This window comes from Pristiophorus japonicus, chromosome 19 (genome assembly GCF_044704955.1).
Source record: "Pristiophorus japonicus isolate sPriJap1 chromosome 19, sPriJap1.hap1, whole genome shotgun sequence".
Classification (NCBI taxonomy): domain Eukaryota; kingdom Metazoa; phylum Chordata; class Chondrichthyes; family Pristiophoridae; genus Pristiophorus; species Pristiophorus japonicus.
Window position 1 is genome coordinate 89,124,001 of NC_091995.1, and position 21,420 is coordinate 89,145,420.

The following is a 21,420-nucleotide window of genomic DNA, read 5'->3' on the forward strand; positions in this document are numbered from 1 at the left end:
GTCGGAAAGTGAGAGTTGTATAAAATGTCTCTTTTGCCTATTATTCCTCAAAATGTTTTTTTTCCTATTTTTGAGCCAAGCTTCCCAATGCTGTCCTGTTATTATTGGACACCACCATTTCCGTCGGAGGCAGCTGCAGTAAGGCATATCAGAGTAGCATTATCATGTGTGTTACCGCCTATTTCCACCTCCGTAACACCGCCCGTCTCCGCCCCTGCCTCAGCTCATCTGCTGCTGAAAACCACATCCATGCCTTTGTTACCCCCAGACTTGACGACTACAACGCACTCCTGGCCGGCCTCCCACATTCTACCCTACGTAAACGAGAGGTCATCCAAAACTCGGCTGCCCCGAGTCTTAACACGCACCAAGTCCCGCTCACCCATCACCCCCTGTGCTCGCTGACCCGTGTCCTAACTCGCACCGAGTCCCACTCACCCATCACCCCCTGTGCTCGCTGACCTACATTGGCTTCCGGTTAAGCAACTCCTCGATTTCAAAATTCTCATCCTTGTTTACAAATCCCTCCATGGCCCTCGCCCCTCCCTATCTCTGTAATCCAACCCCACAACCCCCCGAGATGCCTGCGCTCCTCCAATTCTGCCCTCTTGAGCATCCCTGATTATAATCGCTCCGCCATCGGTGGCCATGCTTTCAGCTGCCTGGGCTTACAGTTCTGGAATTCCCTCCCTAAACCTCTCCGACTCTCTCTCCTCCTTTAAGACGCGCTTTTAAACCTTCCTCTTTGACCGAGCTTTTGGTCACCCGCCGTAATTTCTTCTTGTGTGGCTCGGTGTCAAATTTCTTTTGTCTTGCAACACTCCTGTGAAGTGCCTTCGGATGCTTTACTACGTTAAAAGGTGCTATATAAATACAAGTTGTTGTTACATGAACTTTCTTTAGTATTGCATTGTCTTGTGTTGAGTCGATGTATGCAGTCTACCTGTACTCTGCCATTTGAACAGAGCAAGCATAGGGCAGAAATTGCAACGGTTCATTGCTGACACAGACACTTATTGGAGATGGAGCTACAACATTGCAGCCCTGACTCTGGCCTGCACTCGTCCCTAACGAGCCTCCACGCTGTTACTGAAGCCTCTCGATTCCTGCTCTTGCGAACCAGCAAGAACTTGCATTTATACAGAATCATGAAAGTAAAAAGAAAAATGCCCTCCGGTGCTGCACACAGCAGGAGTGGGCCAGCAAACCGCGCAAAACAGTTGCATTGAACTGAGCGGTTGTTTTAGGTTCCGTTCATTCCTGTCCAAGCAATGTAATATGCTCCAATTTCACGAGGCATTTCATTTCGCAGTCGAAGCAGGAGATAGCTCAGTCATATCAATTTAAAAAATATATCAAAATATCCAACACACGGGGCTCAATGTTCCCGAGTGATTTGCGGCGCTTTTTTGGCGCAGGCTGCTTTTTTTGGCTTAAACTTTTTAAAAAAAAAAACAAGTTTGCCCGATCAATTTGCACGAGCGTAACTCAGTTAGTTATTTTTTTAGGTACGTTTTTTCAGCCAACGGGGGCGTAACCTGACGCCCGCGCCAATTCTGGCCAGTTAGGCAAATTTGGCCAGCTGAGAGATACTCCAGTTCTTCTTAGGCCAGCGTATGAGGCCTCTGTAGAAAAACCTTCTGCTGAGTTAAGGAAATCGGCGCAGGTAAGTGCAGCAGATGCCCGGACAGCAACAGCGGGAAAGGTGAGAGAGAGAGGGATGGAGAGAGGGGTGGGGGGAAGCATTTCAGATATAGTTAAGTGCGGGGAGTGGGAGGGAGGAGGCCATTCGGCCTGGAATCGGTGTGGCGTAGCAGACTGGGAGGCCACTTGGCCAGGGTTAGGTGCGGGGGAGTGGACTGGGAGGCCAGTTGGCCAGGGCTAGGTGCGGGGGAGTGGACTGGGAGGCCATTTGGCCAGGGCTAGGTGCGGGGGAGTGGACTGGGAGGTCAGTTGGCCAGGGCTAGGTGCGGGGGAGTGGACTGGGAGGCCAGTTGGCCAGGGCTAGGTGCGGGGGAGTGGACTGGGAGGTCAGTTGGCCAGGGCTAGGTGCGGGGGAGTGGACTGGGAGGTCAGTTGGCCAGGGTTAGGTGCAGGGGAGTGGACTGGGAGGCCAGTTGGCCAGGGTTAGGTGCAGGGGAGTGGACTGGGAGGCCAGTCGGCCAGGGCTAGGTGCGGGGGAGTGGACTGGGAGGCCACTCGGCCAGGGCTAGGTGCGGGGGAGTGGACTGGGAGGCCACTCGGCCAGGGCTAGGTGCGGGGGAGTGGACTGGGAGGCCACTCGGCCAGGGTTATGTGCGGGGGAGTGGACTGGGAGGCCACTCGGCCAGGGTTAGGTGCGGGGGAGTGGACTGGGAGGCCACTCGGCCAGGGTTAGGTGCGGGGGAGTGGACTGAGAGGCCACTCGGCCAGGGCTAGGTGCGGGGGAGTGGACTGGGAGGCCATTTGGCCAGGGCTAGGTGCGGGGGAGTGGACTGGGAGGCCATTTGGCCAGGGCTAGGTGCGGGGGAGTGGACTGGGAGGTCAGTTGGCCAGGGCTAGGTGCGGGGGAGTGGACTGGGAGGTCAGTTGGCCAGGGCTAGGTGCGGGGGAGTGGACTGGGAGGCCAGTTGGCCAGGGCTAGGTGCGGGGGAGTGGACTGGGAGGCCAGTTGGCCAGGGCTAGGTTGCTGCAATGTATTTTAATGCGCTTGTGCAGGTTGTGAGCTGGCTGTATATTTCACCATCCAGCCTCGGCCCGCATTGTGTCCCTGGTTACCGTGGCAACCCGATATTTTTGGCGCAGTTCAAGGCTCCATCCCTCAAACTAAAGGACAGGCTAGGCTGCGCCAAAATGAAGAAATCAAACGGGGAAACTTGGAACATTTCTTTTTGGCGTACTTGGGGGTGGCCCCCAAAAAATGGACGTAACTCTTCAAGTTCACCAAAAAAAAGCTTTGGGGAAAACTGAGCCCATCGATTCATGGAAAAATAAATCAAGTGGCACTAAGAGGTGAAGTGACAGGAATGGTTTACTCTGCAAACTGCAGGGTACTCACTGCTTGTTTTGTTTATACAAGATGATTTGTTAAATTTTTTTTTAAAAAAGCTCATCTCCTGGGGACTGCTGACAATGAGTGGGGTCTGCCGCATCAGTAACAGTATGAGTCGGTGTGAGTAAAGGCACGAAGGGTTCAAAGGTCACATGGGTGGGCAAGCTAAAAAGACACTATGGGATAAAAATCTTAAAAGGAAAAGAAAGACTTGCATTTATATAGCGCCTTTCAGGACCTCAGGATGTCCTGAAGCGCTTTACAGCCAATGAATTATTTCTGGGAGTGTAGTTACTGTTGTACTGTAGAAAACGCGCCAGCCAATTTGCGCACAGCAAGCTCCCACAAACAGCAATGCGATAATGACCAGATATTTTTTGTTGTTTGAGGGATAAATATTGGCCCAGGACATCGGGGATAACTCCCCTGCTCCTCTTCAAAATAGTTTCATGGGATCTTTTACGTCCACCTGAGAGGGCAGACAGGGCGTCGGTTTGACGTCTCCTCCGAAAGACGGTAGTATACGTAACAAATAAAGCCAGCCTTGTCCTGACAATTTCCTCTTTTTTTTAAAAAAAATGCGTGCTCAAAATATAGGGTCGTGATTATGCCAGGAATAGTTTGTTTAAAGAAGCTACCTAAGTCAAACTTTAATTTCAGCTTAGAGCGCTCCCTGGTGACGATCTTGAGAGTGCAAGTTCTTAGTTTACTTACGGTGATCCCTGTCCTCGAGATGCCTTCTATTTAAAACGCTCACACGGAGCTTTGATTAGATCAGCGTTCGCGCATTTGTCTCAACTTTTGATCTGTCTTAAAATAATCATATCTGCTCCCGCTCACTAAACGCCACACGGTCAGCATTTACAGTTTAATGAGAAGATGCCATTAACTCATCGTGAACACCTCTGAGCACACAAAGAAAAGGCCACTCAGTCCAATTAGGACCGATTCCAGGACCTGATCTGACTATTTAAAAAAAAAAATCTTTTTCCGACTCGGAAGCTCATGTTCCTGTCCTCCCTTCTGAATCACAAATTAATCCAGGGCTTTCTCAAAAAAGTGCTTCTGAATCATTATCTGCTGCACCAAATAGCAGCCTGCTGTATAAATTGGCAATTATAAATTTAGGGTTTATTTCTTAAAGTGAAGAGCTCTTCTGCTAAACTGCTGCAAAAATAACGAGACACTTAATCGGCCATGTTCCTTTGGAGCTACTGGTTCAACCTCCCCCTTGTGACCTTGTGGGTAATAGAAACATAGAAAATAGGTGCAGGAGTAGGCCATTCAATAAGATCACGGCTGATCATTGGGCAAGTGCAGTACTGAGCCACACAAAGCAAACATCTTGGGTTCAGTTACTCTTCTTGGCCAAGTTAGCGGAGCTTAACTGGGGCACCAGTTCATCTGTGAGGGCTAGCCTCCGCAACGTCGGTTGCAGGAGGGAGAAATCGGCTGTTTCTGACTGGTCTTTTAGCAGCCCCTGCAGGAACAGTTCCCAGGTGTGAAATTGGGCCTGGGCCCACCTGCGGAGCCCTCCACCTGTCGAAACCTGCTGTCTCGGCTCGCGCATGAAAAAACGCCATTGAATTGTCTCCTTATCTGAGGAAGGAAGTGGTTGCCTTAGAGGTGGTGCAACGAAGGTTCACTACATTGATTCCCGGGATGAGAGGGTTGTCCTCGGAGGAGAGATTGAGTAGATTGGGCCTATACTGTCTGGAGTTTAGAAGAACAAGAGGTGATCTCATTGAACCATGCAAGATTCTGAGGGGGGTTGACAGGATAAGACACAGGGAAAATGGAGAGTCTGGAACTAGGGCCACAGTCTCAGGATGAAATGTCGGCCATTTATGACCGAGATGAGGGGGAATTTCTTCACTCAGAGGGTTGTGAATCTACCCCAGAGGACTGGATGTTGAGTCTTTGCGTATATTCGTTTTTGGACTCGAGGGCAATCAAGTGATATGGGAATCGGGCGGGAAAGTGGAGTTGAGGTCGGAGATCAGCCATGATCTTATTGAATGGCGGAGCAGGCTCGGGGGGCCGTATGGCCTACTCCTGCTCCTAATTCTTATGTTCTTATGAGTGGTGTCTGGAGAGGGCAAATCTGCTCTGCAGCTAATGAGATAAATGAGTTCTAACTCCTAAAACAAGGAGATCCAGGAGTGTCGGCATCCGAATGTTGGGGCCGAATGGCCTACTCCTCCTAATTCTTATGTCTGTATCTCACCTTGAGGAAGCTAGGTGAAGAGTCAACAACTGTGGTGAAATAGAGAGAAGATGGGACAAACCGAGACACTGAAGTTGGGTTTTAAAAGCCTGTATATTGAGCTCCCTTGATGGCTTAATGGATAAAGGCACCAAACCCTCCCCCTCCCCCTCCCCCTCCCCCTCCCCCTCCCCCTTCCCCTCCCCCCTCTCCTCCCCCTCTCTTGAAAAGTGTGAGTGTCCATGACAGATGAGAACAGGACCTGACTCAGCTATGCCACTCATGGTGGAATAGCCTGCCAGCGCTTGCTGTCTGGACTCGGGTTAAGAGTGGCCATTTTGGCCGAGGTAACAACAGTGGTGCGTGTTGAACTGTACCCCAGCAGGAGTCGGTGCGTTCGGGAGAAAAGGGGACAAAATTGTAAAAGTAAAAGTCTGCAGACTGAAATGAGGGGCAATTGAGTAAATTTTACTTCTCCTTTAAATTTAGCTTGTGCCTTTTTTTTTTAAAGCTTATACTCTGGTTCTCCAAAGCATGGCTGTCAGCATTTTTCACCGAGTCCGTGCCGTTTGTCAGAGTTTTGTAAATTTTTGCTCTTAATCATGTTTGATAGGGTGGCGCAGACAGTTACTAGTAAGTGTCGCACTCCTTCCCATCCCCTAGTACAGGGTAGGAACAGATGGAAATCAGTTATTCAAACAACTTGCTCCTGTATCCCATCATGTAAAGGTCCCCAGGTTTGACCTGAGTCTGTGCTGGGTTGGCTGATCGTGTCTCGACTTCACTATTGCTCGATGAATGTTGGCCTTTATTGCAAGGAGGATAGAGTATAAAAGTAAGGAAGTTCTGCGACAACTGTGCAGGGTATTGGTGAGGCCGCACCTGGAGTACTGCGTACAGTATTGGTCACCTTACTTAAGGAGGGATATACTTGCATTGGAGGCAGTTCAGAGAAGTTTCACTGGGTTGATTGCTGAGATGAAGGGATTGTCATATGAGGAAAGGTTGAGCAGGTTGGGCCTGTACTCATTGGAGTTTAGAAGAATGAGAGGTGATCTTATTGAAACCTATAAGATTCTGAGGGGGTTTGACAGGGGAGATGCAGAGAGGATGTTTCCCCTCGGGGAATCTAGAACTAGGGGGCATAGTTTCAGAATGAGGGGTCGCCCATTTAAAACAGAAATGAAGAAGAATTTCTTCTCTGAGGGTCGTGAATCTTTGGAATTCTCTCCCCCAGCGAGCTATGGAGGCTGGGTCATTGAATATATTTAAGGCAGAGATAGACAGAGTTTTGAACGATAAGGAAGTCGAGAGTTATGGGGAGCGGGCGGGGAAGTGGAGTTGAGGCCAGGATCAGATCAGCCATGATCTTCTTGAATGGCGGAGCAGGCTCCAGGGGCCAAATGGCGTGCTCCTGCTCCTAACTCTTATGTGATTGCTACCTAGTGGCCCCTACTGCAACGTGCATGTTTCTGAATGTCAGATGATGGGATCGTGCTCTCCGAGGACAGCACCTGTGATCGAGTAACCTGCCGACTTGCACTTGCGTGAGGAATGGCGTGAGAATTGCGTATTGGAGACTCAGATGGGGCCAGCAGTGAGCTTGGATGGGGTACAGAAGAGTTGATTGTGCCTGTGGAACTGTGTCCCAGTAAGAGTTGGGAGGGTGTGGAAAAGGACACAAGAACTGTCCTACTTGGAGCAGGCCAACACTCCCAGTGCAGTGCTGAGAGAACACCGCACTGTCGGAAGTGCCGTCTTTCGGATGAGACGTTAAACCGAGGCCCCGTCTGCTCTCTCGGGTGCATGTAAAAGATCTGATGGCACTATTTTGAAGAAGAGCAGGGGAGTTATTCCCGGTATCCTGGGGCCAATATTCATCCCTCAATCAACATAACAAAAACATGATCTGATCATTATCAAATTGTTGTTTGTGGGAGCTGTGAGCACGTTGGCTGCCGCGTTTCCCACATTACAACAGTGACTACACTCCAAAAGTACCTCACTGGCTGTAAAGTGCTTTGAGACGTCCGGCGGTTGTGAAAGGCGCTATATAAATGCAAGCCTTTCTTTCATACGTGAGCTGCAGTGTCACACGCAGCGGGACCGATTAATCGTGTGTGAAATGCAATATATGGGTACACGTTTTTCCAAAGGTGTTAGTTGACTAGATCAGCGTGTTTCTCCCCTCCCCCCCGCTGTCAGGTGACGTAATTGTATTTCTGTTTACCAGCCAGATATATTTAGCGAACCACGTGTTTAGCAAGATGCATCCTGTACTTTCTTACTATGTATCACATCCACGCTACCATATTAGTAGTGAAGAAGCTGCAGGGTATATTGACGGTAGGTCTAAATTAAAACCAGATACTGGAGCTCCTTTGCAATCTTTGCTGGATACCGTCATCTTTTTCTGGATAGGGTCATCCTCTCTGTTGGAGATCAGGTTGCTCATCCTTTCACTCGCACATAAACTGTGTTGCTTGTGTAACCCATCGGAATGGGCTGCATACTTGGCCCCTTCCCGTTGTTCCTGTTGCACACTGCTGGAAGGTTAATAGCTGGTGCATTAAATTGATTGGACAGCTCAACGTGCAAAGCTAGAGTGCCACCGAGCCAGAAGTCCTGAGGATCTCTGCTGAGTTGACTGTCCGTCTGTCGTCTTTCCCCCACCCCCCCCGGCCAATGCAGCAGTCGGGGCGCTGAAGTTAATGACAGCAACCCCAGGGCAAACGAGGGGGGAAATCAGCCAGGGGTTCCTGCTCCTGGTTGTAGGTTGCAATCAGAACTAGGGAATCTAGAACTAGGGGGCACTGTTCCAGAATAAGCGATCGCCCTTTAAAACCGAGATGAGGAGGAATTTCTTCTCTGAGATGGTGAATCTCTGGAATTCTCTGCCATAGAGAGCTGTGGAGGCTGGGTCATTGGATATATTTAAGGTGGAGGTAGACAGATTTTTGAACGATAAGGGAGTCGAGGGTTATGGGGAACAGGCAGGGAAGTGGGGTTGAGGCCAAGATCAGATCAGCCATGATCTTATTCGAAGAAGAGCAGGGGAGTTCTCCCCGGTGTCCTGGGGCCAATATTTATTCCTCAATCAGCATTAAAAAAACCCAGTTTATCTGGTCATTATCACATTGCTGTTTGTGGGAGTTGTTTGTGCATAAATTGGCTGCCGCATTTCCCGCATTTGCAACAGTGACTACATTGTACAGTCATTGGTTTGAGGGGCCAAATGGCCTATCCCTGCTCCTATTTCTTATGTTCAATCGGGTGACCCTGTTGGAAGGTACTTGTATGTGGGGACTGGGATGCGATCAGCAATGGACTTGGATGTGAAGCCCCTCATAGTTGAATAAGCTGACTGCATTATTTGGGCTCACACATGAAGAATGTCCAATTGGCCAAAAATGTTAGAGGGCGACTAGCATCTAATCAACTGTATCCCAATGTGAGTAAGCACCTCAGAAACATAACTTAAGAAATAGGAACAGGAGTAGGCCTTCTGGCCCCTCGAGCCTGTACTCGCTGCAACGCTCTATCTCGCCTCTGGTTGGCACTGTGTAATCTTTGTTGATACTTACCTCGCCTCTGAGTCAGAAGGTTGTGGGTTCAAGTCCCACTCCAGGGAGGGAGCACATAAATCTAGGCTGACACTCCCAGTGCAGTGCTGAGGGAGCGCCGCACTGTCGATGAGCCGTTAAACCGACGCCCCGTCTGCGCTCTCAGGTGGATGTAAAAGATCCCACGGCCACTTGTTCGAAGAAGAGCAGGGGAGTTATCCCCGGTGTCCTGGGGCCAATATTTATCCCTCAATCAACATAACAAAAAACAGTTTATCTGGTCATTATCACATTGTTGTTTATGGGAATTGTTTGTGCATAAATTGGCTGCTGCATTTCCCGCATTGAAACGGTGACTACATTGTACAGTCATTGGCTGTAAAGCGCTCTGAGACGTCCGGTGTTCGTGAAAGGCGCTATATAAATGCAAGTTTTTTTTCCTTTACCTGTTATTGACTGGAGTGCATTATGTAACATGGCGTTCCCGGCCATGACTCTCAGCTCCATCATTATGCCTCCATGTCCCCATTTGCACTGTTCATTGGTGCTGTTACCGGGAAGTACTACATGGTAAAATCTGCCCCTACATGTCTGCCTCGCCATGTTAGACATTCAGCAACATAAACACCAGCTGTATCCACACACACTTAGAATTTCATATTGTTTGTATCCGTTTATTTTAATTACCATGCCCTTCATTTAAAACCTTTAATACGAAAAGCTTCTAGTGTGTGATTTCAACTTGTACATCAATGAACTTTGTTTCATTTGCGTTTTTAAATATTCTTTTTCTCCATCATTTATACATATTTGCATTAATTTTATTTTTAATCATTGCCTTCATTCCCAACAACCTGCACAATGTACCGGCACAGTAACCCATTCTCTTTACGCGACATAATCTTTATCGTCTTATCCAATAACTCGATGCGTACCAAATGCAGAAAATGGTTGAAACTCCGAGCTGGTCCGACAGCATCCGTGGAGAGAACCAATCAGTTAGCGTTACAGGTGTGGGGCCGTCATCAGCGCGGGTGCATCCTGCCAAAGGCCGTGGACTTGAATCGCAAACTCTTCTGCTCTCTCCACACATGCTGCCGAAGTATTTGTTTCAGGTTTGCATCACTTTGCCGTTTCTTTAGCTTTTCATTCTGCACAGATAATGTTCGCAATCATAAGTGTGAACTTGAAAGTACCGTTAATACTCCTACAACAGGTGTATTAACAGGAATAATATTCCTATTTCCCTCAGCAGAGGGGTCAATAACCAGGGGGCATAAATTTAAAGTAATTGGTAGAAGGGTTAGAAAGAAAAACTTGCATTTGTTTAGTACCTTTCACGACCACCGGGCGTCTAAGCGCTCTACAGCTAATAAGTACTTTTGGAGAGTAGTCGCTGTTGTAATCACAGGCGGTCCCTGGAACCAGGATGACTTGCTTTCACATGGGTTCGCAGATGTTTCAATGAAGGACCCGATGTTCCAGTCCTGAACTCCAATTGAGGGGGTGGAAGATGCCTGTGCGTGGATTTTTTTAACGTGTGGTGACCGTTGCACACCAGCCACCACACGGGCTCGACAGAGCGAGATCTTGGTCCAGTGGCAAGTGTTAACCAAGACGACTGGAGACCTGCTCTGCTGCACGGACCCAGTGCGCGCTCACATCGCAGTGTGGGCTGGCCCGTGCTGCAATATGGGAATATTGCCGCTGTTGTAATATGGAAAACGCGGCAGACAACTTGCGCACAGCAAGCTCCCACATACAGCAATGAGATAATGACCAGATAATTTTTTTTTTCTTATGCTGATTGAGGGATAAATATTGGTCAAGGCACTGGGGTAACACCCCTGCTCCTCTTCGAAATAGTGCCATGAGATCTTTTACGTCCTAGATGTATGTGCTCAAGTTCCTGGAGTGCCGAGTGTGCTATATAGAAACATAGAAACATAGAAAATAGGTGCAGGAGTAGGCCATTCGGCCCTTCTAGCCTGCACCGCCATTCAATGTGTTCATGGCTGAACATGCAACTTCAGTACCCCCTTTCTGCTTTCTCGCCATACCCCTTGATCCCCCTAGTAGTAAGGACGACATCTAACTCCCTTTTGAATATATTTAGTGAATTGGCCTCAACTACTTTCTGTGGTAGAGAATTCCACAGGTTCACTACTCTCTGGGTGAAGAAGTTTCTCCTCATCTCGGTCCTAAATGGCTTACTCCTTATCCTTAGACTGTGACCCCTGGTTCTGGACTTCCCCAACATTGGGAACATTCTTCCTGCATCTAACCTGTCTAAACCCATCAGAATTTTAAACGTTTCTATGAGGTCCACTCTCATTCTTCTGAACTCCAGTGAATACAAGCCCAGTTGATCCAGTCTTTCTTGATAGGTCAGTCCCGCCATCCCGGGAATCAGTCTGGTGAACCTTCGCTGCACTCCCTCAATAGCAAGAATGTCCTTCCTCAGGTTAGGAGACCAAAACTGTACACAATACTCCAGGTGTGGCCTCACCAAGGCCCTGTACAACTGTAGCAACACCTCCCTGCCCCTGTATTCAAATCCCCTCGCTATGAAGGCCAACATGCCATTTGCTTTCTTAACCGCCTGCTGTACCTGCATGCCAACCTTCAATGACTGATGTACCATGACACCCAGGTCTCTTTGCACCTTCCCTTTTCCTAATCTGTCACCATTCAGATAATAGTCTGTCTCTCTGTTTTTACCACCAAAGTGGATAACCTCACATTTATCCTGAGCCATAGCTGACACAGCAAGGGGAGGGGAGATGAGGAAAAATATTTTCACCCAGAGGGTGGTGGGGGTCTGGAACTTACTGCCTGACAGGGTGGTAAACATAGAAACATAGAAAATAGGTGCAGGAGCAGGCCATTCTGCCCTTCGAGCCTGCACTGCCATTCAATATGATCATGGGTGATCATGCAACTTCAGTACCCCATTCCTGCTTTCTCTCCATACCCCTTGATCCCTTTAGCCATAAGGGCCACATCTAACTCCCTTTTGAATATATCTAACGAACTGGCCTCAACTACTTTCTGTGGTAGAGAATTCCACAGGTTCACCACTCTCTGGGTGAAGAAGTTTCTCCTCATCTCGGTCCTAAATGGCTTACCCCTTATCCTTAGGCTGTGACCCCTGGTTCTGGACTTCCCCAACATCGTGAGCATTCTTCCTGCATCTGACCTGTCCAATCCCGTCAGAATTTTATATGTTTCTATGAGATCCCCTCTCTTTCTTCTAAATTTCAATGAATACAAGCCTAGTCGATCCAGTCTTTCTTCATATGTCAGTCCTGTCATACCAGGACTCAGTCTGGTGAATCTTTGCTGCACTCCCTCAATAGCAAGAATGTCCTTCCTCAGATTAGGAGACCAAAACTGTACATAATATTCAAGGTGTGACCTTACCAAGGCCCTGTACAACTGTAGTAAGACCTCCCTGCTCCTATACTCAAATCCTCTCGCTATGAGGCAAAGGCAGAAACACTCATCGCATTTAAAAGGTACTTGGATGTGCACTTAAAGAGCCGTACCTTACAGGGCTACAGAGCTCGTGCTGGAAGGTGGGATTAGGCTGGGTAGCCCTTTCTCAACCGACACGGACACGATGGGCCGAAATGGCCGCCTCCTGTAATTTCCTATGATAATAAACACATAATAAAATGCAATTTATTCAGCCGCTGTTAATCAGTGGCCCTCATAATATTCTCTGGGGAGATATAACAACATACCCTCGGGCAGTGCCTCGAGGTGGTCTACTAACTCTTCTACTTTATCATTGCATGAGTACTGCGCATCTCGTTGTGACTTGCTGAGATGGTAATGTTTTTAAAATGCCATAATGCCTATTTTGTTTAAAAACATTACAAAGTGTCCATGAGCGACAGGCTACCCAGTGGCCATGGCCCCAAAGGTGTGCGAGCCAGATTCAGCCTGTTCGCTTAGTACCAGTACAAGCGTTTCTTTACTGGACCATTGTATGGAGCGTAAGCTTGGATGGTCCCAGCTGGTAAGAGTGCACCTTCCTGCACCTGAAAAAATGTTCGCTGTGGGGAATTCTGCGAAATCAGATTGTCCAGATCAGTGAGTGAGGCTGAGCTCTTTAAATGGCATAATGGTTAACGGCACTGCTAGCGGGTGAGAGGCCACGGGGCGCAGGAGCATAACGGACCCGGCGGCCGTGCTTCATAAGCACCTGCTGTAAGCCACAAGCCCTGAGTAGGAACCGTGTTTGATGGGATCGGGACCCGAGGCCAGCAGCGAGGTCAGGAGGTCGATGCCAGAAAGACCCAATGACCAAGTGTGAGCGGCTGGAGAGAGAACGGAAAAAGTGCAGCAGAGCCTGTGCATAAGAACATAAGAAATAGGAGCAGGAGCAGGCCAATACGGCCCCTTGAGCCTGCTCCGCCATTAATAAGATCATGGCACAGCCTCAAAATACAGGGGAGCCAATTTAAAACCGAGTTGAGAAGGAATTTCTTCTCCCAGAGGGTTGTGAATCTGTGGAATTCTCTGTATTAAAGTCACAGATAGATAGATTTTTAACCAATAAGGGAATTAAGGGTTACGGGGAGCGGGCGGGTAAGTGGAGCTGAGTCCACGGCCAGATCAGCCATGATCTTGTTGAATGGCGGAGCAGGCTCGAGAGTCTAGATGGCCTACTCCTGTTCCTAATTCTTATGTTCTTATGTTCTTATGTTTATCATGGACTCAGCTTCACTTCCCTGCCCGCTCCCCATAACCCCTTATCCCCTTATTGTTTAAGAAACTGTCTATTTCTGTCTTAAATTTATTTAATGTCCCACAGCTTCCACAGCTCTCTGAGGCAGTGAATTCCACAGATTCACAACCCCCTGAGAAGAAATTTCTCCTCATCTCAGTTCTAAATGGGCGGCCCCCTTATTCTAAGATCATGCCCTCTAGTTCTAGTCTCCCCTATCAGTGGAAACATTCTATCTTGCATCAAGCATCCACCTTGTCAAGCCCCCTCATAATCTTATACGTTTTGATAAGATCACCTCTCATTCTTCTGAATTCCAATGAGTAGAGGCCCAACCTACTCAACCTTTCCTCATGTCAACCCCCTCATCCCCAGAATCAACCGAGTGAACCTTCTCTGAACTGCCTCCACAGCAAGTATATCCTTTCGTGGAGAGCAGCACGCTGGAGCTGGAGGCCAGGGTAGTGTCAGCATTTTCTGAACAAATCACAAGCTGCTCCAAGATTAATGTGCTCACTTACACTGTGTTCTGTGAAAACCAGGGAGCAAGGACCAGAGGGCAGTGGTCAGTGGGTGGGTGGGTGTGTGTGGTGTGTGTGTGCGTGCGCGCGCTAGGCACATGCAGCAGAACCTGGTCTCCAACAGTCTTGCGACTTGCCACTGGACCAAGACCTTGCTCTGTCAAGTTTGTGTGGTAGCTGGTGTGCAACAGCCACTCCACGTTAAAAGAATTCATGCACAGGCATCTTCTAACCTTTAAAATGAAGTTCAGGACCTGGACTAGCTGTAGCACTCAGCCATACACACCCGAAAGTCCCAGTTTCATTGCCCGGTCTATGCTGCATTAGTTAATCTCAGCGGGTGTGCAGCCTTTGGAACCCCTGGGCTCGGGAAAGGGAACAAAAGAAACCAAGGTTCCCGCTGCGGATTACTGCTCCTGCTGGATTGTGCGGTTGTGTGGACCGCCCTGTGAGAAGAAGACATCTTATGAATGAAGAACGGCCACTTGATAAGAGGTGCCAAAGGAGCTGCAAGAATCAGTATCTTCAAGAGTGGAGGCAGAATGTATTGGGAGATGGGAACAAATAAAGAATATATATTTTAAAAATGATATTGAAAAGTCCAAGGCTGCCATGGAACGTCTTAAGTAACGTTCGGAACTTTAAAACCAAGCGTGTAATGGTGCTTTCGTGCACGCTTTCTGCTCTATCCAAACTTACCTTGATGTTTTTTTTACTATTTCACTGCTCAGTTGCTGACGCTGTGCCTTCATTTAAATTTTTCTTTCCACAGTGCTCTCTGGTTGAATCACACCTCTCTGACGTGATCACTGTTAACACAGATGTGTCTGGAAATATAATTGGTGTTTCTATAGTAACGATCCCTGGGTCCTGCAATGGAGCGGAGGTGGAAGATGTGGATTTGGAAGTATTTAACACAACTGTGCACCTCATGCAACCAGTCCTGGCATCTGCGTGAGTATTGTCTGTGTGTGCACGTGTTGTAACTCCGGTGTGATCTTGAATATTTTCCTTGTGATCGAAAGAAGGAAAGAAAGACTTGCATTTATATAGCGCCTTTCATGACCCCCGGACATCCTAAAGCTCTTTATAGCCAAGGAAGTACTTTTTGAAGTGTCGTCACTTATAATAAGAACATAAGAAATAGGAGCAGGAGTAGGCCATACAGCCCCTCGAACCTGCTCCGCCATTTAATACGATCATGGCTGATCTGATCATGGACTCAGGTCCACTCCCCTGCCCACCAGGCAGGAAACACGGCAGCCAATTTGCGCACAGCAAGTTCCTACAGACAGCAATGTGATAATGACCAAATAATGTGGTGTTTCAGGGATAATAAAAATATTGGCTAGCACACCAGAGATAACTCTCTTGCTCTTCTTCAGAAAAAGTTAGAGGTGTGACAGGTTTTAAGCAAGTTGGGGGGTGGGGGGGGGGAAGAACAAAAGGGAAGGTCTGTGATAGGCTGGAACGCAGGAGAGATGAAATGACAAAAGAGGTGATGGTGCAGCGCTAACTCTCTTTCTCTCGCCACAAATGTTGCAAGATTTGAGTATTTGCAGCATTTCTGCTTTTATATCAGATTTGCAGCATCCATAGTGTTTTGCTTTTGCGTTCAAGTTTAAAAAGTAATTTTGTAAAATAACACAACAGCTGGGGGGAACACTTGTTTTCAAACCCACCTCCCCCTTTTTATTTATTATTTCTGTTTCCCACGGCAGCTGGTAATTATTCCCCCATTCACACCCTATCTAGACTCATCTTTTGTTTCCTAACTTGTGCTATTGCCATCTCAATTTGGCCCATCGTCCCTCTTGTCTCTCTAATCTCTCCTGCCTTCCACCCTGTCACAGAACCTTCCCTTTTGTTCTTCCCTCCCGCCCCCCTTTCCCTGCCTCTGCACTTCCTTAAGAACCTGTTACATCTCAAACTTTGCCAGTTCTGACGAAGGGTCACAGACCTGAAACGTTAACTCTGTTTCTCCCTCCACCGATGCTGCCCGACCCGCTGAGATTTCCAGCATTTTCTGTTTTTATTTCCAATTCCAGCGTCCGCAGTATTTTGCATTTTGTGTTCCCTGTTATTTGTTAGCCACGCTTCTGATTGTTCATCCCCCGTAAGTTATTACGATGGATCAGCCTGCCTTACTGGCACTGCTCTGAATGTGCTTAATGTTCTGTTGCAGGCCAGAGACTGCGGCATTTATTGAGCGGCTGGAACACGAACAGGCCCAGAAAGCGAAAAATCCACAGGAGCAGAAATCATTTATCGCAAAATATGTAAGTTAGCCCTTAAAAAAAAAAAAAAGTTGCGGTGGCGTATGTGTTAGTGATGAAATGCCGTAATAATCTTACAGAATTAATGCACTGTTCATGTACAAGAAAATTCCAAGACGGTATTTGTAAACAAATAGCAAGTACTATACTTTACAGGAGCCACGTACTCTGTGATATTGTGCTATATAATGGGGTTAGAGTGCGATATTATGTACATATGCATGGAGCATGCAATTGCTCTGTAACTGGCAGTGAAATAAAAACCAGCATCTGTTTGTCAAATCGTAGACTGCGGTACATCAGTCCGACCCACCACAATCACGTATTTTTAAAAATAAGAGGCAAAGATTTTCTCGGTTTCTGCGATGGCTCAGGGAATAAATGTCTTGCCTGACGTGGTTCTGAGCCATACCCATCACCAAGGTTTCCAGCCTAATCCCTGCTCGTTGCTGAGTTCGCCTATCAGCCGCTGGAGTAGATGGGCCGTGTGATTGGCGTAACTGACCCTTATACTAGAAAGGGGCAAACATGCCTTTGTTACCTCTAGACTTGACCATTCCAACGCACTCCTGGCTGGCCTCCCTCATTCTACCCTACGTAAACTAGAGGTGTCCTAACTTGCACCAAGTCCTGCTCACCCATCACCCCTGTGCTCGCTGACCTATATTAGCTTCCATTTAAGCAACGCCTCGATTTCAAAATTCTCATCCTTATTTTCAAATCCCACCATGGTCTCACCCCTCCCTATCTCTGTAATCTCCTCCAGCCCCACAAACCCCCTGAGATGTCTGCGCTCCTCTAATTCTGCCCTCTTGAGCATCCCTGATTATAATCGCTCAACCATCGGTGGCCGTGCCTTCTATTGCTTAGGCCCCAAACTCTGGAACTCCCTGCCTAAAGCTCTCCACCTCTCTTACCTCTCTCTTTCCTCCTTCAAGGCACTCCTTAAAACATACTTCCACCTGCTCTAATTTCTACTTATGCGGCTCGATGTCAAATTTTTATCGCATAATACTCCTGTGAAGCACCTTGGGACGTTTCACTACGTTAAAGGCGCTATATAAATACAAGTTGTTCCTGCTCCTGATTACCACGTAGTTGCCCCCACTGGAAGGCCCACGTGCTTGGATGTTGGGTACTGACACTGTTGGGCTGGGCTGTGGTTCCTGCCATTGTCAAGTGATGGTCGCTCGTGTAAGATTGGGCACTTGGGCGAGGTACTCGCGGAGCAGGCTGTTACTTTACTGGATTATACTATTAGATCTGTAAACAATGGCCACTAGCACTTGAGAATCAGAAAAGGACGAAGGTGATGAATCTCTGGAATTCACAACCCCAGAGGGCTGTGGAGACTCAGTCGTTGAGTATATTCAAGACAGAGATCGATAGATTTTTGAATATTAAGGGAATCAAGGGAAAAGGGGACAGCGCAGAAAAGTGGAGTTGAGGTCGAAGGTCAGCCATGATCTCATTGAATGGTGGAGCAGGCTCGAGGGGCCGAATGGCTGACTCCTGCTCCTAATTTTTAAGGCCTTAGAACGGGGGAAGAAACGGATGTACGAGTGAAGAAAAATCATCTTCCTCCCACCCCCAAATAAGCTGCATCTGCATATATTATAAATAGAGCAGGCTGGAGCGACACATCTAATGACACTGATACGCCTCTTAATGTGTTACTGTCATTTATGTATAACACATCTAAATGTATTTCCTGCTATTGAGCAGTCAAATAAAATGTAACACTTTAATTAAAGTCCTGTAGGCAGATGAGGGATAAATAAGATCACGCATAATTGAAAAAGGGAGACTGTGACCCTGTAGACCATGCAAGTAAGCTTTGCGTGACTACGAGGGAACTTTAGACCAAGAATTTCAAGTGGAGTCAACATGAGTGGGTGATTTTTATTTTGGAATATTTAACTGCCAGTTCTTGCTAATTTCCCTTTTTCAATATTTAATGCTGGTTGCAGTGAAAAGCACCGTGAGCTAGTTCAACGTTAATGTGGTCAGATGCAGTAGCCCTCATCTTCTATCATTACTGCTGGAAACCTGTTCTGGCTTTCTGGAAGTTGGCAGATGTCCAGGAAGTTGACGCTGAGAGCTTTATGGAAGTTTGTCTCCATCTGGAGTCCTTCTCTCGGCTGTGTTTACCAGTTGGTCCCATTCCTGAATCTGAGCTCTTGAAGTTGATGTCAACCAACCCCCCCCCCCCCCCACACATGGGCAATTCCGTCTGCGCTTAATGCAGGAATCAGCGGCATTGCTAAAGCTCACAAGTACTAGGATTGAATTCTTGTCTTAATTGTAGATCCCCCTCATCCCTGACTTTCCTACTTTATAACTGTGAAAGGTTTTGATAGAGTGGATACAGAGAGACTGTTCCTACTTGTGGGGAAGAGCAAAACCAGAGGCCATCAATATTCTTGGAGTCACCAAGAAATCCAATGGGAAATTCAGGAACTCGCTATCACAGGGAGGGGTTGAGGCGATTAGTATCGATGCATTTAAGGGGATGCTAGACAAGTATATGAGGGAGAAGGGAATAGAGGGTTATGCTGATAGAGTTAGATGAGGAAAGACGGGAGGAGGCTTGAGTGGAGCATAAACGCCGGCATGGACTGGTTGGGCCCAATGGTCTGTTTCTGGACCGTATATCCTGTGTAATCCTATTTTTGTTGCTCTCCTTTGGCACTGACTCTTGCTGGAGTACAGTTCTCCAACAATCCTCTGACCCATTGCCCTCGTAACCATTCTTCAAATGTAAGTTTGGACCGGTGCGATTTTTCTGCTTGGGGATTTTCCCGTCTACTATTTTGGGGGAGGAGAAATTGCAGGCTGGCGAGTGCACGAGGGGAAAAACGCCGGCCAGTGTGAGCAGGCTATCGCACGGAGCCTCACCGGTGAGCCCGATCCTGCCCCTCCTCCGATCTCCACCCAGCCCCACATTGCGGCAGCTGCCACTGGGAACTGTGGCCGGTTTAGCCTAGGGGCTTGCTACGGCCATTTGTAGTATTGTGACTGCTGCTTTGTGTGATGCCAGCTCTCTCAGCACCAGAACAAAGAGGATTGCACAAGGATCAATGCTGGCACCACTGTTTTATATCAGCAATCTAGACTTTAGAATCAAAAACACAATTTCTAAATTTGCAGATGACGCCAATTTTGTTTGGTGGGTGGGTGGGTGATGGTCAATACTGAGGGGGATTGCAATAAATTGCAAGAGGACATCAATAAACATGCAGAATGGGCATATAATTGGCAAATGAATTTCAATCAGATATTACATTTTGGTAAGAAAAATAAGGAGATCACATGTTACTTGGAAAATGAGAGTCTGATTGGGGTAGAGGACCAAAGGGATCTCGGAGTGCAGATACACAAATCACTAAAAGTAGCGACGCAGGTTAATAAGGCCGTAAAACAGCAAACCAAGCACTAGGGTTTATTTCCGGAGAGATAGTATTGAAAAGAAGATAAGTTATGCTAAACTTGTGTCGAATCTTGGTTAGACTACGCTTTAGAGTACCGCGTACAGTTCTGGTCACCATTTTATAAAAAAGATATAGTGGCACTGGAGAGGTTGCAAAAAGGATTTACAAGAATGATAGCAGAAATGCGAGGGTATATCTGTCAGAAAAGAATGAACAAGCTGGGTCTCTTTCCTCTTGAAAAGAGCAGGCTGAGCGGTGAGCTAAGAGAGGTCCTTAAAATTATGAAAGGTTCTGATAGAGTGGACGCAGAGAGAATGTTTCCACTTGTGAGGAAGAGCTAAACTAGAGGCCATCGATATAAGATAGTCACGAAGAAATTAAATTGGGAATGCAGAAGGAACTTCTTTATCCAAAGAGTGGTGAGAATGTGGAACTCGCTATCACGGGGAGTGTTTGAAGCGAATAGTATAGATTCATTTAAGAGGAGGCGAGATAAGCACAAGGTAGAAAGGAATAGATGGTTCTGCTATTAGTTCGATAAGGAAAGACCAGAGGAGGCTCGAGTGGAGCATAAACGCCAGCATGAACTGGTTGGGCTGGGCTGAATGGCCTGTTTCTGTGCCGTATAGCCCATGTAATCCTTTGATACAGTACTAAGCAATTCCACTTTAGAAATGTCCTTATAAGAGCTGTCAGCAGGGGTGGCTCTTGTAAAATTTCATTGTACTCATTGTATAAAGTGGTGTTTCAAAACTGCTGACTGCTGCAGTGAAAGTGACCCGACCTGCTCACCAGAAACTAATGTATTCATTTGGCAGTCCGATTAAATGGCTGAGAGTGTGTTGCAAGCTATAGTACACTTGAGGCGTACGGATAATGCGTTAAACCACAAGAGTAAATCTTATTAGGTTTCAGGCATCCTATTCTCCTGAGACAGTTGCAGCTCTAATCACATAGTCATACATCATTTATTTTTATAACGTATACAGTTGTGTTTTATTTTTTATCCTGTTGGAGTATCTCCACTTTGCTTTCCTACCTTCAATGATCATTATGATCAAAGTGTTATATAGTGAGAGAATGTATTTACTGCTCCATCCCCTTCTCCTAAAGGTCTTAATAAGAACTAGGAGCAGCAGTTGGCCATAGGGTCCCTCGAGCCTGCTCCGCCATCCAATAAGATCATGGCTGATCATCAACTTCAACTCCTCTTTCATGCCCGATCCCCATATCCCTTGATTCCCCTCGACTCCAAAAATATATTGATCTCAGTCTTGAACGTACTCGACGACTCAGCATCCACAGCCCTCTGGGGCAGAGAATTCCAAAGATTCACAACCCACCGAGTGAAGAAATTTCTCCTCATCTCAGAATAAATGGCTGACCCCTTATCCTGAGACTGTGACCCCTGGTCCTCGACTCTCTCACCAGGGGGAAACATCCTCCCTGCATCTACCCTGTCGAGCTCCCTCAGAATCTTGCACGTTTCAGTAAGATCACCTCTCATTCTTCTAAACTCCACTGAGTACAGGCCCAACCTGCTCAACCTTTCGTCATAAGACAGCCCCTTCATCTCGGGAATTAACCCAGTGAACCTTCTCTGAACTGCCTCCAATGCAAGTATATCCCTCCTTAATTAAGGAGAGCAAAAACTGTA

The 21,420-nt window shown here is 47.3% G+C and overlaps 1 protein-coding gene across 1 annotated transcript in view; it reads left to right on the top strand.

The window, feature by feature from the left end:
- The window catches only part of emc10 (ER membrane protein complex subunit 10), a 62,811-nt gene that overhangs the window by 27,796 nt on the left and 13,595 nt on the right, over positions 1 to 21,420 (top strand). Inside the window, exons 5-6 of the mRNA XM_070862353.1 lie at positions 14,829 to 15,010; positions 16,242 to 16,335. Of these exons, the coding sequence (XP_070718454.1) occupies positions 14,829 to 15,010; positions 16,242 to 16,335 (276 nt within the window). The remainder of the gene's footprint in view (positions 1 to 14,828; positions 15,011 to 16,241; positions 16,336 to 21,420) is intronic.